Raw genomic sequence first — 23,810 nt, forward strand, 5'->3', positions numbered from 1 at the left:
CTAGCAGTACACCCATGTCCGATTATAGCAGGCAAATGTCCCTGCCCCAGCTGCTGGACCGGCGAAAGAAGTTCACTCCCAGCCATCCACATGCCCAGCGGCTGAATGCTAGCTTGGCTAAATTGCTAGCACTTCAACTGCTGACTTTTCAGTTGGTAGACTTGGCCCCCTTCCGTGAGTTTGTACAATGTGCAGTTCCTCAGTGGCAGGTCCCCAAACGTCACTTTTTCTCACGGAAGGCGATTCCGGCTCTCTACCGGCATGTGGAAGGCAAAGTCCTTGCCTCGCTGGACAGGGCGGTCAGCGGTAAGGTGCATATTACCGCTGACTCATGGTCCAGCAGGCATGGACAGGGACGTTACCTGTCTTTCACGGCCCATTGGGTCACTCTTCTGGCAGCTGGGAAGGATGCAGGACAAGGTGCAGTAGTGTTGGAGGTTGTTCCGCCGCCACGCCTCCAAAATGCTACTATTGGTTGTGACACACCTCTCTCCTCCACCCCCTCCTCTTCTTCTTCCTCCATCGCCTCTTCCAGTGCTCTGTCCTCAGAACCTCCGTAGGCGTTCCAGGGGCTACGCAAGTACGCAGGCAAAACGATGCCATGCCGTGCTTGCGCTGGCTTGTTTGGGGGACAGGAGCCACACTGGGGCGGATGTTTTGTCAGCTCTGCAGGGGCAGGCCGAGAGGTGGTTGACGCCACGCCAGCTTAAGCCAGGAATGGTGGTTTGTGACAATGGCACCAACCTCCTCTCCGCCCTCCGACAGGGACAACTGACCCATGTGCCCTGTGTAGCTCACGTCCTTAACCTGGTGGTGCAACGGTTCTTGGGCAGGTACCCCGGCTTACAGGATGTCCTGAAGCAGGCCAGGAAAGTCTGTGTGCATTTCCGCCGATCATTTAATGCCTGTGCTCGGCTGGCTGAGCTCCAAAAGGAGTTGAACCTGCCAAAGAACCGCCTTATATGTGACATGCCCACCAGGTGGAACTCAACGTTGGCCATGCTGCAGCGGCTGCACACGCAGCAGAGGGACATCAATGAGTACCTGTGCGACTACGGCACCAGGACAGGGTCAGGGGAGCTCGGTTTTTTCTCACCACGCCAGTAGGGCATGATCAGGGATGCATGCACTGTCCTGTCACCGTTTGAGGAGGCCACAAGGATGGTGAGCAGTGACAGTGCATGCATCAGTGACACTGTACCTCTTGTCCACCTCTTGGAGCATACGCTGCGTGGAATAATGGACAGGGCACTTGAGGCAGAACAGAGGCAGGAAGAGGAGGACTTCCTTGCCTCTCAAGGCCCCCTTTATCCAGACAGTGTTCCTGCTTTGCCACCCATCACACAGGTAGAGGATGAGGAGGAGGAAGAGGAGGTGGAGGCTGGCACTCAGCATCAGATGCAGCAGTCTTGTAGGGATGATTTACAGTCCCAAGAAACAGGTGGACTTGTACGTGGCTGGGAGGAGGTAGCTGCGGATCATGTTGCCCTTAGTGACCCAGAGGACTCCAGACCGAATGCCTCAGCTAACCTACACTGCATGGCCTCCCTGATCCTGCAAAGCCTGCGGAAGGATCCTCGTATTCTTCGGATCAAGGAGAGGGACCATTACTGGCTGGCCACTCTCCTTGATCCACGGTACAAGGGTAAGGTTGCCAACCTTATCTTGCCATCGAAGAGGGAGCAGAGGATAAGACATCTCCGGGAGGCCTTGCAGAAAGGTCTGTGCAACGCATTCCCAGAGACTGGGAGGTTACAAACTCCTGGTCCTGGACAACGTGTTGCTGAGGCATCGGTCAGAAGGAGCGGTGGAGAAGGTGGCCGTCTGACTGATGCTTTCAGACAATTTTTTAGTCCGCAGCCCCAAGGCATGATCGGTTCCAGCAACCATCGCCAGCGTCTGATTTACATGGTGCAGGAATACCTAGGGGCAAGGTCAGACTTGGACACCTTTCCCACTGAAAATACTCTGGCTTACTGGGTCTTGAGGATGGATCACTGGCCAGAGCTTGCACAATATGCAATTGAGCTACTGGCCTGTCCTGCATCCAGCGTTCTTTCGGAACGCACCTTCAGTGCTGCTGGTGGCTTTGTTACCGATCACAGGGTGCGCCTGTCCACCGAATCAGTTGATCGACTGACCTTCATCAAGATGAATCAGTCTTGGATCACCCACAGCTACCAAGCACCTGAAGCTGATGTAACCGAATAATTTTTTTTGAAATATCACATCCCTTCAAGACTGCCTATGCTGATGCTGAGTGACTGTTCTGTTATGTTGATTGTCTATCCTCTTCCTCCTCCGCTGATATATTGGAAGAACATTTCTGGTTCTGGGTGATGCCAGCAGTCCAATTTTTCTGCCCCTGTTTAACAGGGGCGTTTAAGTACAATTTTTGATGCAATGCTTTGCAGCAGGGCTAATTCCTGCAATAAAACTAGAGTATATGGGAGAGGTTGCAGTGTGGTGGCACCAGCACCAGTGCCTAAGGCCCAATTTTTCTGCCCCTGTTTAACAGGGGCGTTTAATTACAATTTTTGATGCAATGCTTTGCAGCAGGGCTAATTCCTGCAATAAAACTAGAGTATATGGGAGAGGTTGCAGTGTGGTGGCACCAGCACCAGTGCCTAAGGCCCAATTTTTCTGCCCCTGTTTAACAGGGGCGTTTAATTGCAATTTTTGATGCAATGCTTTGCAGCAGGGCTATTTCCTGCAATAAAACAAGAGTATATGGGAGAGGTTGCAGTGTCGTGGCACCAGCACCAGTGCCTAAGGCCCAATTTTTCTGCCCCTGTTTAACAGGGACTAGTAATTACAATTCTTGATATAATATTTCACAGGAGGGCCCGTTCCTGTGCCCACCCAGAGTAACTGTGAGGACTTATAGTGTTGTGGCACCAGCACCACAACCACCAAAGGTCAATTTTTCTACCACTGTTCAACAATGGCATGTAATTACAATTCTTGATATAATCGTTCACAGCAGAGAGCTCCAGCGCCCACCAAGAGTCACTTTGAGGGCTTACAATGTTGTGGCAAAACCAACACCTTGTTCCGCCATTTCTGCAGAGCATATAGGGCAGGCCCCTACTTTCAAACATCCAACTTACATACATCTCCTACTTGCAAACGGAAGGAGACAACAGCAAGTGAGATGAAAAAAGATGGACGACAAAACAAATTATACAGGGGTGATAACCCTTCCCTATGTTTTCCAAAAAGCTTAAAAATATTTTTTTTGACTGGAGCTACACTTTAAAAATGTACCAGTTGAAAATTACAAACAGATTCAACTTAACACAACAAACCTACACAGTCCCTGTCTTGTTTGCACCGCCTGTATACTGCTGTTCTGAGTATATAGGGCCTGGGGGCCACACGCATTTCCTTTTTTTAATATGGGTACAGGGTTCCCCTTAATATGCGTACAAGACCCAAATAGGCTGGTAATGGGCAGGGAGGGCTACCCATGCCATTTTTCTGAATGATTTTCAACCATATTGCAGGAACCAGATACAACATTAAAACCGCAAGCAGTTTTAAATGGTGTTATTTCCATTTAATGTCATTTTGTGCAGGGACTGTTCTAAACACGGGAAACACGTGGCACTTCACAGGCATACTACAGACACCCCCCAGGCACCATATTTAAAGGAATATTTCACTTTTTTTTTCACTTTAATCGTCATTAAAATCAGTGCTCCCGCCAAAACAGGCCATTTTTAAAAACATTTTAGGCATTGACCCATGTCCCCTGGGGCAGGAGCCAGGTCCCCAAACCCTTTTTAGGACAGTATTTTGCATATTAGCCATTAAAATTAGCACTTTTAAATTCGAACGTTCGAGTCCCATAGACTTCAATGGGGTTCTAAAGTTCGTTCGAATTTGGAGTCCGTTTGAAAGTTCTGGTGCGAACCGAACCGGGGGGTGTTCGGCTCATCCCTAATGCCAATACAGGACTCTGCAGTGATGTAGGGGGATGGCATCGAAGCACATAGCAGGGGACAATGCTGGAGGTGTTGAATGCTGACGAGAGTGCTAGAGGCTTTAGCACTGGAATGAAGGGGAGGTAGGAGACATAGGCCACTGGAGAGGTAAGTCTTCTAACTCTTTTATTGAAAGGAACTTTTTATCTTAGAGATATGACAAAGCTTGTTTAATATAATCTCTTTTAAGGAGCACTAACAAGAATTCATAAACAAAATGTTTTAAAATAAGTATAACTGATAAATAAATTGAGTTTAGTATAAAAATTGTATTTAATTAAAGCGTGTATTTGAACTTTATTTTAAGTATTATGGCTCTTATTTTAATTTTTACAGATGGGTTACAGATTGAAAATATTTCACCTCTGAATATAACCAACATTGTTCCCAGGACAGATGTTGACACAATAATCACCATTCAAGGTGAGGATGGGTTACCAGTCAGCCTTCTTTATATATCAGGCACTAAATCTCAAGCCCAGTCTGGGCTCTAATGGTGGCACAATAGTATGGCAAATATGTTGCTACTTCTGATACCATAGCAATTCATGTGTGCTGGAGGTGAACCCCGTCAGTGACATTGCAGTTTCTTTCACCTCTTTCTCTGCCCTTGGTGACTTAATGACAGCATAGTACCTCCCCTTGATATGTCTACTAAGCAAATTTTCTTCCGGTGTCTTTGACCATATCATATTACCAGATTGAGTTTCTGCACGTTCACTCCTAATCTGCATCTTTTAAATTAGGAACCAGATCAGAAGGGTTTTATGACCTGTTCTAAAAGATAACTATATATTTATTTTTCCTTGTCAAAATATTTTATTATGTATTCAAAGGTAAATTATACAAGTGTACAATATAATCTGTTATCAATCAAATTAATGCAGCTCAGTTATATAAATGCAAAGAATAGTATAGATTTCTATTGTATATTATTAAATAAAAGTAATAATATTATAAGCAACTGTTGATCTGTTTTTGAATGAAATATCTTAATTTATACAGTTACAATTATAACTGTAAAAATTCTATATGATCATAGGCAGCATATGTGGAAGCTTCCAAATTCAAGAAGTAAATATGGATATAAATAAAGATAAGACGGGAAGAAGGGTAGAAGGAAAGAGAGGGATGTATAGAGAAGGGGTAATGAGTTCTGCAGGGTTCGGTCGGGAGCCATCACAACATCCTTGAACAACCATATTTGAAACAAAATCTATCAAATTTACTACCATGGTAATAGTACTCTGTTATCAAATGTTGATGGCAAAAGATTTTCTATCCAAGGTTGCCATATTTTTTCATATTTAGGGATTTGGTCCGTTTCAAGAGCTAACATTTTCGCTTGTATCATAGTATTATACATTCTATTCACAGTCTCATTGACTTCCAAAGTTGAGGATCTCCATGCTTTCGCCAGCGTTGGTTTTGCTGCCATGAAGAGCTGTATCAACAATTTAAAGCGGTTATGCGATAAGAATTCTGTTTTTAAATTGAGTATGACCATTGTAGGGTCCAGATGTAATTTCATTTTGAGTAATTTAGATGCAATGTTAAAAATTCCCTTCCAGAAGGCTTGTGCAATAGGGCAATCCCACCAAATATGAAAATAAGTACCCAAACCTGTACAACCACGATAACATTGAGCCGAATAATTTTGGGCATATTTAGCTACCCTGACTGGTACAAGGTACCATCTTGCTAGTACCTTGTAGTTGGCCTCCATTGCCATTACATTAGGAGAGGCTGATTTGGTTACTTACTAGCCAGTGTGGCTCTTGGCTTCCAGGCACAACAGACACAGCACAGCATGGCAACATCTCACCTGGCATGTTAAATAGGTTCTGGGGCACTTGGGCGGCGCAGCGGCCAAAAGACGCTAGCAGCGGAAAAGGAGGAGTCAGCCGAGGAGGATGGAGTATGAGGAGGAGAAGAAGAGGCAGGCCTGCATGCAATCCGTGGCGGTAAAACCAATTCTACAGGGGTGCCACGGCTTACATGCTTGACAGCCGTCAGAAGGTTCACCCAGTGGGCAGTAAAAGTTATATACCTTCCCTGCCTATGTTTGCTAGACCACGTGTCTGTGGTCAGATGTATCTTGGCACCAACACTGTGTATCAGAGATACATTCACTTGCCGCTGAACATGGCCATATAGCTCTGGGATGCCCTTCTGTGAGAAATACTTCCTTCCTGGTACCTTCCATTGTGGTGTTCCAATGGCCACAAATTTTCGAAAGGCCTCCGAGTCCACCAGTTTATATGGCAGTAGTTGGCGGGCTATCAGATCTGACAAGCCAGCCGTCAACCGTTGGGCAAGAGGGTTTTTCTGGCATCATCATTTTTTTATGCTTGAACATTTGGCCCATGGAAGCCTGTCTTTTTGCAGAAAAACGTGAGGACTGCATGATGGAAGGTGGAGTGGAGGTCAATTGTGAGGAGAGAGGAGAAGGAGGAGAAGTAGAAGATGAGGCTGGATGGTGAGAGCCTGGAGTGTGGCTTTGTGGGTTTTGTTGCTCCCACTGGGCTCGGTGATGGCAGCTCATGTGCCTTCTTAAGGCGGTCGTCCCTAGGTGAGTGTTGGGCTTGCCGCGACTTATGAGTTGACTGCAAAGGCTGCAGATGGCAACACTATTGTCAGCAGCGGACACGTTAAAAAAAGCCCACACTGCGGAGCCATGTGACAGCATCCTGGGAGCGCCAGATGTGACCGTACATGGTTGATGCCTCACTCCTGATACATTAGCAGTCTAGTTTGTCCCTCCTGTGCAATCTAAATTCTGTGCTTCTCATCCCTATCTGCTGGTCTATATCTCACTCTGAACTCCTCTCAACTTCCTCTCTTGTGGGCACCCACGTGACATCACTAGACATGTCATCACCAACGTCACCATCCCCACCGCTATAATTAGAGATCTCAGAGTAGGCAGCAACACCGGGGACCAACCTCCTCCTTGGGCTGAACTGGGTACTCTTGTCAGACTGTTGAGTGGCGGTTGTTGCTATCTCCTTTTCCTGATCCAATGCCAAGAGTGGCTGCGCATTGGCAATGTCTTGTGATGGATTGAAAAATAATTCCTGTGACTCAAGTGAAGGGTATATGGTGGTGGTGTTGGTGGTGGTGTCTTTGGGGGTGCACACAGCAGAGAGTGAAAAAGGGGGTGCAGATCGAGAGGATGAGGAGGGTGCAGAAGAGTAAGGCTGAGTGAGCCACTCAACCAAGTCTGGTGCATCTTTTGACATAATCGCACGCGACTACTGCAATTTGCCACTTTGGCTCAAGCCTATTGCTCCTGCCTACCCCTACCACCCCTGCGGAAGGGCCTGACTCTTCCTCTGCCTGTCATTTTTTAAATGACCCTGTGACAAAAGTCTCTAGAGAAGTGCAGTATTTGTGGAAGAAGGTATATAACACCCTGCTTCAATCCGTCATTTTTGGGGGCCACTGGTCTATCACACCAGTTATAATACTTTTTTTTAATTGCGTTTGTCACTCTTTGTAGTATCGCTGCTGAACCGCTCAGCAGTCACAATGCTGCACAGTGGAAATGCACTATACTATGCTTTCTATATGTGCAAGTATTTTATATGTGTATTACACCCCTATATACTGCACACCAAATAATACACCTATACCAGTCCTTAAACGGACATTTGTGGACCTAATAGTAGCTACCTAGTAAATTACAGACTGTCCCTGCTCCAAACAGCAAACTCTATCCCTACACTGAGAAAAGACAGCTGCAGAATCAGTCAGCATTGCAGTGCACTCTAATATGCTTTCTATATTTGAAAGAAAGTATATTATAAGTGTATTACAACCCTATATACTGTACACCTATACCAGTCCTTAAAAGGATGTTTGTGGACCTAATAGTAGCTAGCTAGTGAATTACAGACTGTCCCTGCTCCAAACACCAAACTGCCCCTACACTGAGAAAAGACAGCTGCAGAATCGGTCAGCACTGCAGTGCACTATAATATGCTTCTTTATTTGAAAGAAAGTATATTATAAGTGTATTACAACCATATATACTGTACAGCTATACCAGTCTTTAAATGGACTATTGTGGGGGCAGAGCCGGCGTGCGAGAAGTATGTCAGCGTGAAGCCACGGCTCATCGCCATAAGGACCCAGTGGAGCTATATATCGTGGCATAGGGCACAATCGAGCGGCGATTTCTTGCGGCAGAGACCCCGGACAAGTGGCGGATCATGTCTAGGAGGAGGAAGGAGAGGAACCCGCCGGGTAAGATGACAGACTTCTACCCGCATGCAGTCAGAACACGAGGCCAAGATGGCGACCGCCGCGGCAGCAAACAGGGAGACCAGCGGAGGAGGCAGGAGGAGAAGAGTAAGGGGGACACTTCTGGCAGGCAGTGAGATCTGTATCATACCCTCCCTCTTCCCAGTCCTCATCCAGCACTAATAGCCCTGTGAAAGCTAAGCAGAAGCTGAGGCTGTTGATGGACAATGATAATGCAGATGGGGACACAGGCATGCATTTAGAGGACACCTTGGAATTTCAGGATGCCATAGCAGCATTCCCCACAAATAACCAGCCTGTGATAGATTCTACCTTGAAAGAAATGTTGGTATCACTCAGAAGTGCAATACACACTGACATGCTGCAGCTGATGTAGAACTGTAAAGCTGAAGTAGCAGAAGTGAGTGACAGAGTGAGCCATATTGAGGGGAAAATGGGAGAGAAAACGACAACCTTTAACAGCATGGTAGACGCACATAATGGGCACGATGATGACATAGCATGGCTCAAGTCAAAGGTTGCGGACCATTCTTTACCAACATATTGAAGGAAGTGCTCCCTGACCTCCCGCTGGAAGAATTGGCTATAGACCGTATCCACAGGCTCCCAAAGCCACGTCATATCCCAGAAAAACTCCCAAGGGATACTATTGCTAGAATCCATTACTACAGGGTGAAGAAAAATTAATGTATGCTACGCGGCAGTCGGATAGACTCCCTGAGACTGTGAGGTGGCTCTCCTATTTTGCCGATTTATCTGCACATACTATGCAAAGGAGGCGAAACCTAGTGACAATCACGAAAATATTGAGGAATCACAATATTCCATATCGTTGGAACTACCCCGCATCATTAATTGTCATGAAAGAGGAAAAGGAGTTCCGTGTCTTCACAATGGAGGAAGGTTTACAATTGTTGAGGAAATGGGGTATTATTACCCAAAATCAAGAGGAGGAAGTGGATACCATGCAGAACTCGCCCAATTGTTCCGAGGCTTGAGAAACGTATGTTTAGACATGATGCCCTACCAAGCAGATGTACCCAGTGACGATGCTCCGGAGGGATCTCCTGGCATCCAATGACTTTATAACCCCATAAGATAGCAGGAAGTGTCCCTGCTCAGATTTCTAATTTTTTTTCCTTTCTTGTCGGCACGCAGCGTTTGCGTGGAGTTGAGCTACTTAATATCGTTCTGGTGCACTATCGCAATTATATTCGCTCTTAGGAGCGATACTGGACCTTTTGTGTTTTTTACTTTTCAAGTTTCGTTTTGTTACAGCGCCCCTTTCCTGGTCATCGGAGACATATCTCATTAGAGTGTTGAAGTGCAAGCCCAGCTTTTCTCATTGCTCCTGACAACTGGGTGGAGCTACGAAATATTCCCGCCAAGGTCATAGAGATAAATCCTTCTGAGGGGACAGTGATCCAGTTGGAATCCACCACTGGGGTAAGCGGTCTCTTCTATTTTTTCTTTTTTGTGTGCATTTTGACGACACTATATGAAGTATTGCAGAGACCGTATTTATCCAACAAAATGGCATTCAAAATGTCATCCCTGAATGTTAACGGTCTGAATAGCCCTCAAAAAAGACATATGTTATGGAAAGAGGCTCATAATCTAAAGTGCAACCTATTTTGCATCCAGGAGACTCACTTCAGGGAAGGCAATCACCCAACCCTGTCTCATAGACAATTCCCACACGTTTACTATGCAAATGCGGAAAAGAAACACAGAGGAGTTGCTATCCTGATTAAAAACACAGTGGCGTTTAAGCACATAGCTAGCTACCTGGATGTGAATGGGAGGTACATCATATTAGTGTGTGAACTCAATCAAGTGGTGTACACTCTAATTAACATATATGTGCCGAACACGAGGCAGATTCGTTTTCTGAACCAACTATGGAAAAAAATACAGAAGCACAAGTCAGGCTACATTATTATCTGTGGCGACATGAACGCAATACATGACAAACAGATGGACGTGTCCTCAGTACCTCAAAGGGGCAGCAGACCAGGATCTTACGCACTTTATAAGAACTACTGGTCTTTATGATGTGTGGAGGTGCCACCATTTAACGGAGAGGGATTTTTTTTTTTTTTTTCACGAGTACACCTGTCCTACTCAAGGATAGACATGTTCTTACTGGACAAATTTTTGTTACAACACATTTCTGATTCAGACATTGGGAATATTACGTGGACGGATCACGCTCCGGTGTCCATATCTGTGGGCAATAATACCTTCTCATCACGAGCGAACAGATGGAAAATAGATTGTTTCCTGTTGGATAATCCGGAGGAAGCTAGGGCATTACAAGAAAATATCCAGGACAATTTTGCTATCAATGATAATCAGGAAGTAGATCCATTTGTTCTTTGGAACGCCCATAAGGCGTTTGTTAGGGGCCTAGCAATTAAGAGGTGTGCTATATTGGGGAGAAGGAGGAGGCAGCGCATGGATGACCTACTGAAGGAAATTGAAAATTTAGAAGCTCTGCATAAAAATAACCCTACTGTAGCTGTCAGTTCTAAACTAGCGGAAGCCAGACACTCCCTTCGTACACTCTTACTGACACAACACTCACGCAACTTACTCAAATTGAAAGCTGAATTCTACACACATGGCAATAAAGCTGGGAAACTTATGGCCAACCAATTGAAGGATAGAGCAATTAAGCAAAAAATACCACATTTCACCCCTTTACACTCCAAGCTGACAAACCCAAAGGACATTGCTGACGCGTTCAGCAGGTACTATTCTAGCCTGTATAATCTGAGGTCGGATGTGGAATCTCCTCAACCTACTCCAGAACTGATAGACCAATTCTTACACAACATTTTCATTCCTAAATTAGACTTAGAGGACAAAGACATGCTCAATGCTCCATTTTCACTTCCCGAAATTCAGAAAACAATTTCTAGCCTACCGAAAAATAAAGCACCGGGCCCGAACGGTTAATCCTCGGAGTACTATAAGAGATACTCTGATATTTTAGCCCCAATTCTGCAAAGGGTGTATCATGCTGCTGCCTCCTCGTCCTCCTTTCCGCCAGAGATGCTTGAAGCAACTGTGATTACGTTACCTAAACCTGGGAAGGAGCCAGATAAGGCTCAAAACTTTAGACCAATATCACTATTAAATGTTGATATAAAGGTATTTGCTAAGTTGTTGGCGAATAGAATAGCAGGAATATTACCGAGGCTGATTCAGCCGGACCAGGTGTGGTTTGTGGCGGGTAGGCAGGCCATGGATACTACACAAAGGATTTTGAATTTGATTCATTTGGAGTCCTGGGGCAGGGGGCCTTCGGTCCTCCTGTCCCTGGACGCCGAAAAAGCTTTTGATAGAATACACTGGGGCTACTTGAAGGCTGTCCTTTTGAGGTTCGGATTTGATGGTAGGATCCTCTCCGCCATATTGGCATTATACTCAGCTCCATCCGCACATGTCTTTACGGAAGGCTTGTTCTCCGAGAAGTTTGTTATTACTAATGGAACGAAACAGGGGTGTCCACTCTCACCCCTGATCTTTGCCCTAATGATGGAGCCACTGGCGGAGAGAATCAGATCCAACCCCCTTATTAGGGGGATCCGGGTAGGACCAGAGGAGCATACAATAACGTTGTTTGCGGATGACGTTATAATGTCATTGGAGGACCCACTCCACTCACTAGTGGAGGTACATAAGGTATTGGAAGAATTTAATGCAGTGTCTTTTTACAAAATTAATGCCACCAAATCTAGTATTCTGGGGATCTCGGTAGGTCAAGATCTGAAGGCGCAGATTGAATCTATCCTCCCATATGTATGGGCAGAGGATTCAATTCAGTACCTGGGAGTGGTGATGACGGCTTCAGTGTTGCAGCTCTATAGGTGTAATTTTGAACCAGTACTATCAAACTTTGAAAAGGAGATGAATAGACTAAAAAAATTTTATCTGACATGGTCGGGTAGACTGGTTGCGTACAAGATGTTTCTACTCCCTAAACTGTTATAGCTATACAGGGCCTTGCCTATTGTCACGTACCTTACAGCGGAGTCAGACTGCTGAGGGTGGCCTCTCGCACGGTTCCGGTCACCACGCCCCTGGAGATGGGAACAGGGAACGTGAGGACACGAAAGGGTGCAGGTGCCTGCAGATGGAAGTAGAAGGCCTTGAAGATGCTGGGTCCTCACGGTAGAAGAGATGTAGATTGGTCACGTAGGTAGGCACCAGAAGACCAGCAGGCGTGCAGGGAACACTACGTGTCTGAAACAGGTAGGATCGGCAACTGGCAGGCAATGCGGCACAATGACAGGAGACAGGTGCGAAATCAGGAACAAGCAAGGGGTCTGGTAACATGCAGGCAAAACGAGGTACCGAATCGGGAGACAAGCCGAAGTCAAAAGTCCAAGCCAAGGTCAGAGGTGAACCAGGAATCCAAGAGTGGGTATCAGGAACGGGTCAAAGGAGCAAGGATCACAGGAGCAAGGCCACAGGAGCAAGGTTTCAGGAACAAGGTCACAGGAGCAATGATCAAGTCTTACAGGAACAGCTGAAGACGATCCAGCATTGGTGTCAGGCCAGGACCCTGTTTATATAGGGGGAAGTGAGCCAGGATTGGTGGAAGTGGCCGTCCGTGCGTGAAGACGTACATCCGTTCAGTTTGCGCGGGTGTTTTCGCGTGTTCGGATTGGCGTACAGCCACGTGTTCGGATTAGCATACGTCCGTTCGTCCTGGAATTCGTACGCCTCTGACGGAGACACCTCGCATGGCGCCTGGAACGAACAGGAACTACTGCTATACGGGAGCGGGCATAAGTACGGTGAGTTCCCTGACAGTGCCCCCCCCTTAAGGGCAGCCTCCGGGTGCCCCTTTGAACCAACCTTTGAGAGCGATGAAAAGCCCGTATAAGCCTCTGGGCATGAAGATTCGCTTCGGGTTCCCAGGAATTTTCTTCGGGGCCGAAGCCTTTCCACTTAATCAAATATTGGTTTTGTCCTTGGCGCTTCCTGTAACCTAGAATGGCTTCGATCTCAAACTCCTCCTCACCATCTATCAAAATAGCTTCTGGAGAGCATAATTCCCGATCTGGAAAGGAATTGGGTACATCAGGCTTAAGTAGAGAAGTGTGAAATACAGGATGAATTTTAAATGAGCCGGGAAGTTCAAGTTCATAGGCTACTGAATTAATTTTCTTCTTAATTGGAAAAGGCCCCAAATATCTGGGTCCCAATTTTTTAGAGGGACACGCCAGTTTCAGATTTGCGGTTGACAGCCATACACGATCACCGATCTTTAAATCCAGTTCTCCCCTTCTCTTCCTGTCAAAAAATTTTTTATCGTCCTCCTGAGCCTTAGAGAGGGTTTCTTTAAGTACCTGATTGTTGGTAACAAAGAAATTCAGCCTATCCTGGACAGCTGGTACAGGAGAATCCGGTAAGGATGTTGGTAGGAAAGAGGGATGAAAACCAAAGTTAGAATAAAATGGTGACTGGTTAGTGGCGGAATGAATAGAATTATTAAATGCGAATTCTGCTAAAGGTAGTAACGAAGCCCAATCCTCCTGAGAAAAAGAAGTGAAACAACGTAAATATTGTTCCAAGGTTTGATTAGTGCGTTCGGTCTGCCCGTTTGTTTGGGGATGGTAAGCTGAAGAGAAATTTAACTTGATACCCAGAGTTTCACACAATGATTTCCAGAATTTTGACGTGAATTGGACTCCACGATCAGAGACAATATCACCGGGAATTCCATGGAGTCTGACAATTTCTCTAATGAATATTCTGGCTGTCTCGGTTGCAGATGGGGTTCCCTTCATGGGAATAAAGTGTGCCATTTTAGAAAAGCGATCCACCACCACGAAGATAGAGGAAAATCCTTCAGAGGGGGGAAGCTCAACAATAAAGTCCATTGCGATCTTATCCCATGGTCTTTCAGGGATAGGTAATGGCCTCAATAATCCCCAGGCTTTATTTTTGCTGTTTTTATTCCGGAGGCAGGTTGAACAAGAACTAACATAGTTCCTGCAGTCTTTCGCGAGGTTTGGCCACCAGAAATGCCTTTGAACTAAATTTGTTGTTTTGTGACTCCCGAAGTGACCCGCCAGAGGATAGTCATGACAAACCTGTAAAATGGAGGCGCGAAGGTTTTGAGGGATGAATAATTTGCTTCCTCGCCAAAACAGACCATCTTTTTCTTGAAGGTTCATATCTGGAGGGATGGATGCACCTCGGGATGACTGTCGAACCTGTGATAGAAAACTGGTTTGTGTTAATAGGAAGTTTCCAGCTTGCAAAATAGTGTCTGGAGGGGATGAGGCTTCAGTTTCAGAGAACATGCGGGACAATGCGTCGGGTTTACTGTTCTTGGATCCTGGTCTGTAGGTTATGTGAAAATTAAAACGGGAAAAGAAAAGAGCCCATCTTGCCTGCCGGGGCCTGAGACGCTTAGCTGTTCTGAGATATTCCAAATTTTTATGATCTGTAAAAATCAATACTGGATGTGTTGCCCCCTCAAGAAGGTACCGCCATTCCTCCAAAGCCAGTTTGATTGCTAGGAGTTCTCGGTCTCCCACATCGTAGTTTCTTTCTGATGTATTGAGTTTTTTGGAAAAGAACGCTACAGGATGCATTAATGATTTAGGCCCTTGGCGTTGAGACAGAATGGCACCTACGGCGTTTTCTGAAGCGTCTACTTCCAGAGTGTAAGGTAGAGCAGGATCAGGGTGTTTGAGTATTGGGGCTGATGTGAATAATCCTTTTAGTTTATTGAACGCAGCTTGGGCCTCGATGGACCATCGAAAACGGTTTTGTTTGCTGGTCAGTTGCGTGATGGGGGCAATAACACTGGAAAAGTTTTTGATAAACTTCCTGTAAAAATTAGAGAATCCAATGAAGCGTTGTACCCCTTTTTTATCAGTTGGAGGTGGCCAGGATAAAATGGCTGAAACCTTTTGAGGATCCATCTCTATTCCCTCAGTTGATATTACCAGACCCAGGAAGTGAATGGTCTGCCGTTCGAACTCGCACTTCTCGGCCTTGGCGTAAAGCCCATGTTGCCTTAATCTCAGGAGAACTTGTTTCACATGGTCACGATGGGTTTCTAGAGAGTCTGAAAATACCAAAATATCATCCAAATAAACAATTACAAATAAATCCAAAAAGTCCCTGAAAATGTCATTAACAAAATGTTGAAAAGTGGCTGGGGCGTTGCAAAGTCCAAATGGCATGACCAGATACTCAAAGTGGCCAAAACGTGTCCGAAAAGCCGTTTTCCATTCGTCCCCCTTACGGATTCTGATTAGATTATAGGCCCCTCGTAAATCCAGCTTTGTGAATATTTTGGCTGATCGAAGTCTCTGGAATAATTCTGGAATTAATGGAAGGGGGTAGCGGTTTTTAATCGTTACTTTATTTAAATCCCTATAATCCACACATGGGCGGAGCGAATGGTCCTTTTTTTCAACGAAAAATATTCCAGCACCGGCTGGAGAAGATGAATGTCGAATAAATCCTTTCTTGAGGTTCTCATCAATGTATTCTTTGAGGACCAGGAGCTCGGGTTCTGATAGAGGGAATATCCTCCCGAATGGAATTTCGGCTCCAGGCAATAACTCGATTGGGCAATCGTAGACCCGGTGAGGAGGTAGTGTGTCCGCCTTTCTTTTGTCAAACACGTCCAGGAATTTGTGGTATGTGGTTGGGACCAACCCCTGGAGCTCAGATGTAGGACCCGAACAGGCAATGACCGGAACCAGGTTGTTTGAGGTCCTGACACAATTTTGGAGGCAGTAAGTGGACCGAAACACTACCTCACCGGTTATCCAGTTTATTTGGGGATTATGGGCTTGTAACCATGGCATTCCCAAGATGATTGGAAAGAGTGGTGAAGAAATGACATCCAAGCAGATTAATTCTTGGTGACCGGATAGAATGTTGGCGAGCAGTGGTTGAGTCTCATGGGTAATGGGACCTGATCTGATGTTGGATCCATCTGCTAACCGTATAGAAAGTTGGCGTTGCTTGAGTGCCAATGGAATGTTGTGTTGCAGAACGAGAGTATGGTCAATGAAGCAACTACAGGCGCCCGAATCAATTATAGCTTGGACCTGTAGTGTTCCTCCTGGCAGCTGTAAGGAAAAAGGAACAGCTATATGAATTGATTTCGTCAGAGGTAATGCATTGGATACAAGAGGTGAGTCTTTGAACTTACGATTTTTATTGGGACATGCATTCGCATAGTGACCAGTTTCCCCACAGTAGAGGCAAAGGTTATTCTGACGCCGGCGTAGCTTCTCCTCTGAAGACAATGGTGAGCGAAGTAATCCTAGTTGCATTGGTTCTGGAGCTTCGGAGATGGGAGCAGGTGTAGAGGTAGGAGGATAATTAGGAACCTTGGGTAACATCCAGGTGGGGCGAAACTGACCAACTCTTTCAGCTCTCTGTTCCCTAAGACGGCGGTCAATTTGGATTGATACCTGTATGAGGTCTTCCAAAGAACTGGGAACTTCGATGCGGGCTAATTCGTCTTTTAATGGTTCGGACAGTCCAATGCGGAATTGGTAACGTAGGGCGGCGTCGTTCCAATGAGTGTCAGAACTCCACCGCCTAAAGTCCGTCACGTAATCCTCTACAGGTCTGCGACCCTGTCGTAGAGCATGGAGACTGGCCTCAGCAGTGGTGGCACGCTGAGGATCATCGTATAATTTAGCCATCTCATTCAGAAAAGAGTCCGTGGTATCAAGCAGGGAGCTGGCCTGTTCCAAGAGGCGATGGGCCCAGGTCTGAGGTTCCCCGAGAAGCAAGGAGACGATGAACCCAACTTTTGTGCTTTCCAAGGAGAAGGTGCGAGGCTGTAGCAGGAAGTATAATTGGCATGCATTACGAAAAGCACGGAATTTGCTGCGATCTCCGGAAAATCGCTCTGGTATAGGAACTCGAGGCTCCGGGGATGGCACCACTATTGCAGGCATGGATGCTGGAGTTGCCGGACTGGCGGACCGAGACGCTGTAGCCCCTTGGGAGGCAGTAGTGTTTGGAGATAATGACTCCACCCTCTGCTCGAGTTGATGGTAACCATCTTGCAAGCCTTGAACTGCTTGGGTAAGGGCAGAGATCTGTTGGCACAAAGCGTCCAGAGGTGAGGCCCCCCTGTCTGACTCCATGTTTCTGGCTGGATCGTACTGTCACGTACCTTACAGCGGAGTCAGACTGCTGAGGGTGGCCTCTCGCACGGTTCCGGTCACCACGCCCCTGGAGATGGGAACAGGGAACGTGAGGACACGAAAGGGTGCAGGTGCCTGCAGATGGAAGTAGAAGGCCTTGAAGATGCTGGGTCCTCACGGTAGAAGAGATGTAGATTGGTCACGTAGGTAGGCACCAGAAGACCAGCAGGCGTGCAGGGAACACTACGTGTCTGAAACAGGTAGGATCGGCAACTGGCAGGCAATGCGGCACAATGACAGGAGACAGGTGCGAAATCAGGAACAAGCAAGGGGTCTGGTAACATGCAGGCAAAACGAGGTACCGAATCGGGAGACAAGCCGAAGTCAAAAGTCCAAGCCAAGGTCAGAGGTGAACCAGGAATCCAAGAGTGGGTATCAGGAACGGGTCAAAGGAGCAAGGATCACAGGAGCAAGGCCACAGGAGCAAGGTTTCAGGAACAAGGTCACAGGAGCAATGATCAAGTCTTACAGGAACAGCTGAAGACGATCCAGCATTGGTGTCAGGCCAGGACCCTGTTTATATAGGGGGAAGTGAGCCAGGATTGGTGGAAGTGGCCGTCCGTGCGTGAAGACGTACATCCGTTCAGTTTGCGCGGGTGTTTTCGCGTGTTCGGATTGGCGTACAGCCACGTGTTCGGATTAGCATACGTCCGTTCGTCCTGGAATTCGTACGCCTCTGACGGAGACACCTCGCATGGCGCCTGGAACGAACAGGAACTACTGCTATACGGGAGCGGGCATAAGTACGGTGAGTTCCCTGACACCTATACAGCTCCCGGTATCCTTCTTCAAGAATATGCAGCGTTTTCTATCGAAATTCCTATGGAAAGGGAAGAGGGCGAGATGCGCCCATTCCCTTCTGGGGCATGGGGGCATGGGGGTCCCAGACTTGAGAGACTATCATATAGCCGCAATACTAGACCAGCTTAAACACTGGTTTCATTCCCCAGAGGTGACTCACTGGCGTAATATAGAGCAAGCACAAGTTGAACAGGGAGATCTAACTGATCTACTTTTATCACAAACGATAGCCGACCCCGTAAAATCGACACAGCCCCCGACCATAAGTGCAACATTGCAGGCTTGGAAATTTTTCCTTCAGTACAGCGGGAATACACAGGCAAGTCCCAATTCAGTTGTCTGCTCTTTCGTTCCTTTCCCCTGATTTGAAACGGACACACTGGGGGAAGTATGGAATAAACTACATACACGACTTATATAACCAGGGGAAGATGAAAACATTTGCACAGTTAATGGCCACACACTCTACCAGCTAACGATTTTATGACTTACGCCAGGGTCTCTAGTATTTTGGCAAATTAAAACGTGTGCTATGTGGAATTACCAGAGAAGATGTGGGAGCTGTGGCAACCCTCACTCAAACTTAAGAAAGGCATATCAGTTGTCTACAATGACCTTCAAGATAAAAGATGTTTCCAAATGTCTATGCAGCACCTTAAATGGGGAGCAGACCTAAATGTTACTATTTCAAGGGACCAATGGTCACAGGCAATTAAAAGTACTTACACTCATACGAAATGTTCTAACTTTAGAGAAGCTGCCCAGAAGATACAACAGAGATGGTACAAAACTCCATATACTTTGGCAAAATTCAAAGGCAACACCGCCAACCTTTGTTGGAGGAGATGTGGTCAGGTGGGCAACCTGACGCATATGTTGTGATATTGCCCGTCTCTGCGTAGCTTTTGGGTGGCAATTGCAAGGGTAATAGCGAGAATTAATGGTATTTTGAACCCTCTTAAAGCAAAGCAGGCCCTTCTGAGTGTAGACATGGATATATATCCTCCATTTTGCCGGACCTTAGCACTACATGTTTTGTATGCAGCCAGGTTAGTGATTGCACGGCAATGGAAATCAGACGTTGCCCCAGCGGTAGGGGAGGTGCTACAGTTGGTAAATGACTCCCACATATATGAAAAACATATGGCAACTAAAGAAGGTTCTCTACAGTCATTTACGAAATGTTGGAATTTATGGACTGGGGTCTGGAGGAAATAAGCCACGGTTGAATCAAGGGATCAGTAAAGTATCAGTATGGCATTCTTTCAAATTGTTAGTTAGTAGATTTGCGCACAAGGATTTCCTTGTATGTTTGGTTGGATAAGCTGAATTGTATGCTCTTTAAGGTCTGATAAATATATACTTCTCATGGTTGGTCAGGTTCTAGATGGCGGTGACGATACCAGGAATGGAGTCTGCTTACTCTCTTTTATTCTTTATTTTTTGTCTTGCTTTACATGACAGTAATTGTAACATTTATATGTTGAAAACTTAATAAAAAATGTTTTAAAAAAATAAAAGGACTTTTGTGGACCTAATAGTAATAGATAGTGATTACAGACTGACTGTTCCTGTTCCACACAGTGTCCTTTCCCTACACTGACAAAAGACAGAATGTAAAATTTAAAAGGTAGGGGGTATGTCCATGTGCTGAAATGTCTCAATTGGCTGTCTTGTACCCCATTATGGATGTGTCATGCGTCAAAATTCTTCACAATGTAAACAAATATGTCCACCGCAAACAGCGCCATAAGTCCGCCGGTTTGGCGAATCGCGAACGAGCAAAGTTCACTGTGAGCCGACCGCCGGGCGAACCGCAAGGCCATCTCTACTCTTTTACGTCTTTGTCAAAAGTCTGCTTCTGTGGGACAGTATGCTCTTCAGTTCTCTAGCCTCACAGCTAAATTGAGCTGTAATAATGAGGCCCTAGTTGCAAACTTTTTACATGGCCTCTCTGATAGAGTGAAGGATGAATTAATAGGAAGATCCCTCCCTGCTGATCTGGACGGTGTCATCACCTTGTGTAACCAGATCGATATTCACTTTCAGGAGAGGGCCCTGGAAAAAAGACTCCAGCACTCCCCGTTCTTTAGGCAGCCTGAGCTCCCTGTCCCTTCTCTTCGATCCGAGGAGCACCCCCTGCCTGCTGAGGAACCTATGCCGCTGGGCCGGTCCAAGTTATCTCATGAAGAACACGCTAGGCAGAGAACACTGGGCCTGCGCCTCTACTGTGGGGTCAAAGGTCATTTTCGTGACCCTTGTTCTCTTCGTCTGGAAAAGCGCTCTGGGCTAATACATCTGGAAGGTGGAGTATTAGACCCTGAGATATCACCTTCACCTTCTCGTCTTCTCCTTTCTGTATTCCTTCATGACGCCGCTTCCTCTCGTTCGGTCTAGGCACATCTGGATTCCGGAGCCACTGGCAATTTCCTGCATTGGGAAACTGCATCTTCCATGAAACTTACCCTTTTGCCCCTTACTACGCCATTGGTGGTCTTGACCATTGATAACACTGTTCTCCCAGGGGGCACTATCCGATTCCAGACCCTCCCTGTTATGATGTTGGTAGGGACACTCCACCAGGAGTGGATATGCTTCCTTGTCCTACCCAAGTACTGGATTCCCAATGCCGTAGAGGCATTCTTTCAGTATCTTGTACATTGGAAAGGGTTTGGTCCTGAGGAGAGGTCTTGGATCACTGCATCTGAGATCTTTGCGCCTCATCTGTGGAGGAGGTTTTATCTGGAGTTTCCATTTAAGCCTGGGCCCAGGCGGGGGAGGGGGAGGCCTCGTAAGGGGGAGGGGGGTACTGTCATGGTTAGGCAGTAATCTTTCTCTGTCAGCTTACCTCTCCTCATGTGTTCAGACTAAGAGGCCAGCCACTGTCACCTGGCTATTTTTATAACCTCTCCTCTAAGCATGGCTCCACCCCAGGCCCTATCAGGGAACCCTATATTAACCTGTGCACTGCAAGCCAGCGGTGCTGATCAACCATTGTGTATCCATTGTGTGTTTGGCTTCCTGTTTCCTACTTGCTGTGTGCTCTACGGTTGCCTCCGTTACTGACCTTGGCGTGTTCTCGACTATTTCTGTTTGCTTGTGACCCTGACTGCATCTTCCATGAAACTTACCCTTTTGCTCCTTACTACGCCATTGGTGGTCTTGACCATTGATAACACTGTTCTCCCAGGGGGCACTATCCGATTCCAGACCCTCCCTGTTATGATGTCGGTAGGGACACTCCACCAGGAGTGAATATGCTTCCTTGTCTTACCTAAGGCTTCATCTCCTATCAAATTAGGTCTTCCTTGGTTACGGCTCCATTTTCCACACATTGACTGGATTGCTGGACAGATCCTGGCTTGGGGTTCCTCCTGTTGCTTTTACTGCCTACTCAAGGTAACCCCAAAAGTGAAACTTCCTGTTGCCCCCATCCCAGTATCTCTTCCAGCTGTATAAAGAAATTTCTGGGATGTGTCCTACAATAGTCGGACTGATGCACTCTCTAGATCTTGAGACACTCTGAATGAGGAGCCCACCAATGAACCTGAACCGATTATTCACTCCAGTTTGCATAACCATTTACTTTTGCCTGTCCCTAAACTCCCTTGGACACACAGCCATGCTAACTTATCCACAAGTTCCACAGTCGCTACGCCCTGTGATGCGATTAAGATAGTCACTAAACCTGGCGATACTATTCAGTCAGCCTCTGCACCAGTTATGCTAGTCCAGCCCATGCCCAGTGAGCTTCCTGCTTCTTGTTCAGGACCCTATGTAACCTGGGCTCACCCTAATGCTACTACGTCCGTTCAAACCTGTTTAAGAGGCTCAATCCACCCTTTGGATAGACTGCCTCATTCAGCCAGGTGGGGTTTTCAATCTTTTTCTCAGGGATCTCTGCATTCTGTTTGTGTTTCAGCTATCCAGCTTGACTCTTGTCACACGTCACCTTCTAACCAACCTGACCTCAGGGATCCACTGACCCTTGCCCAGTCTGATGGTCCTGTGCTGGATGTCCAGCTCATCTTTAAGGGTCTAGTGGACTCTACTCAGACTCCTCATAGAGTTCTCATGCCCTTACCCATTCCTAAAAAGCCTTTAGTCTTCAATAAGTCCTCTCCCTACCTTGGTTCCGGACTCTGAGGATAATCTAAAGTACAAGGTTAGCCAAGTTCTGGATTCCCAATGCCGTAGAGGCATTCTTTCAGTATCTTGTACATTGGAAAGGGTTTGGTCCTGAGGAGAGGTCATGGATCACTGCATCTGAGATCTTTGCGCCTCGTCTTTGGAGGAGGTTTCATCTGGAGTTTCCATTTAAGCCTGGGCCCAGGCGGGGGAGGGGGGGCCTCGTAAGGGGGAGGGGGGTACTGTCATGGTTAGGCAGTAATCTTTCTCTGTCAGCTTACCTCTCCTCATGTGTTCAGACTAAGAGGCCAGCCACTGTCACCTGGCTATTTTTATAACCTCTCCTCTAAGCATGGCTCCACCCCAGGCCCTATCAGGGAACCCTATATTAACCTGTGCACTGCAAGCCAGCGGTGCTGATCAACCATTGTGTATCCATTGTGTGTTTGGCTTCCTGTTTCCTACTTGCTGTGTGCTCTACGGTTGCCTCCGTTACTGACCTTGGCGTGTTCTCGACTATTTCTGTTTGCTTGTGACCCTGACTGCATCTTCCATGAAACTTACCCTTTTGCTCCTTACTACGCCATTGGTGGTCTTGACCATTGATAACACTGTTCTCCCAGGGGGCACTATCCGATTCCAGACCCTCCCTGTTATGATGTCGGTAGGGACACTCCACCAGGAGTGAATATGCTTCCTTGTCTTACCTAAGGCTTCATCTCCTATCAAATTAGGTCTTCCTTGGTTACGGCTCCATTTTCCACACATTGACTGGATTGCTGGACAGATCCTGGCTTGGGGTTCCTCCTGTTGCTTTTACTGCCTACTCAAGGTAACCCCAAAAGTGAAACTTCCTGTTGCCCCCATCCCAGTATCTCTTCCAGCTGTATAAAGAAATTTCTGGGATGTGTCCTACAATAGTCGGACTGATGCACTCACTCTCTAGATCTTGAGACACTCTGAATGAGGAGCCCACCCATGAACTTGAACCGATTATTCACTCCAGTTTGCATAACCATTTACTTTTGCCTGTCCCTAAACTCCCTTGGACACACAGCCATGCTAACTTATCCACAAGTTCCACAGTCGCTACGCCCTGTGATGCGATTAAGATAGTCACTAAACCTGGCGATACTATTCAGTCAGCCTCTGCACCAGTTATGCTAGTCCAGCCCATGCCCAGTGAGCTTCCTGCTTCTTGTTCAGGACCCTATGTAACCTGGGCTCACCCTAATGCTACTACGTCCATTCAAACCTGTTTAAGAGGCTCAATCCACCCTTTGGATAGACTGCCTCATTCAGCCAGGTGGGGTTTTCAATCTTTTTCTCAGGGATCTCTGCATTCTGTTTGTGTTTCAGCTATCCAGCTTGACTCTTGTCACACGTCACCTTCTAACCAACCTGACCTCAGGGATCCACT

General features: G+C 46.6%; 1 protein-coding gene across 1 annotated transcript in view; it reads left to right on the top strand.

The window, feature by feature from the left end:
• Window positions 1-23,810, top strand: part of LOC143961246 (complement C3-like) — a 659,302-nt gene that overhangs the window by 401,853 nt on the left and 233,639 nt on the right. Inside the window, exon 23 of the mRNA XM_077470481.1 lies at window positions 4,323-4,409. Within this exon, the coding sequence (XP_077326607.1) occupies window positions 4,323-4,409 (87 nt within the window). The remainder of the gene's footprint in view (window positions 1-4,322; window positions 4,410-23,810) is intronic.

The sequence above is a fragment of the Lithobates pipiens genome, unplaced genomic scaffold (assembly GCF_037356315.1).
Source record: "Lithobates pipiens isolate NorthernLeopardFrog02 unplaced genomic scaffold, aLitPip1_a1.2 Scaffold_8, whole genome shotgun sequence".
Lineage (NCBI taxonomy): Eukaryota > Metazoa > Chordata > Amphibia > Anura > Ranidae > Lithobates > Lithobates pipiens.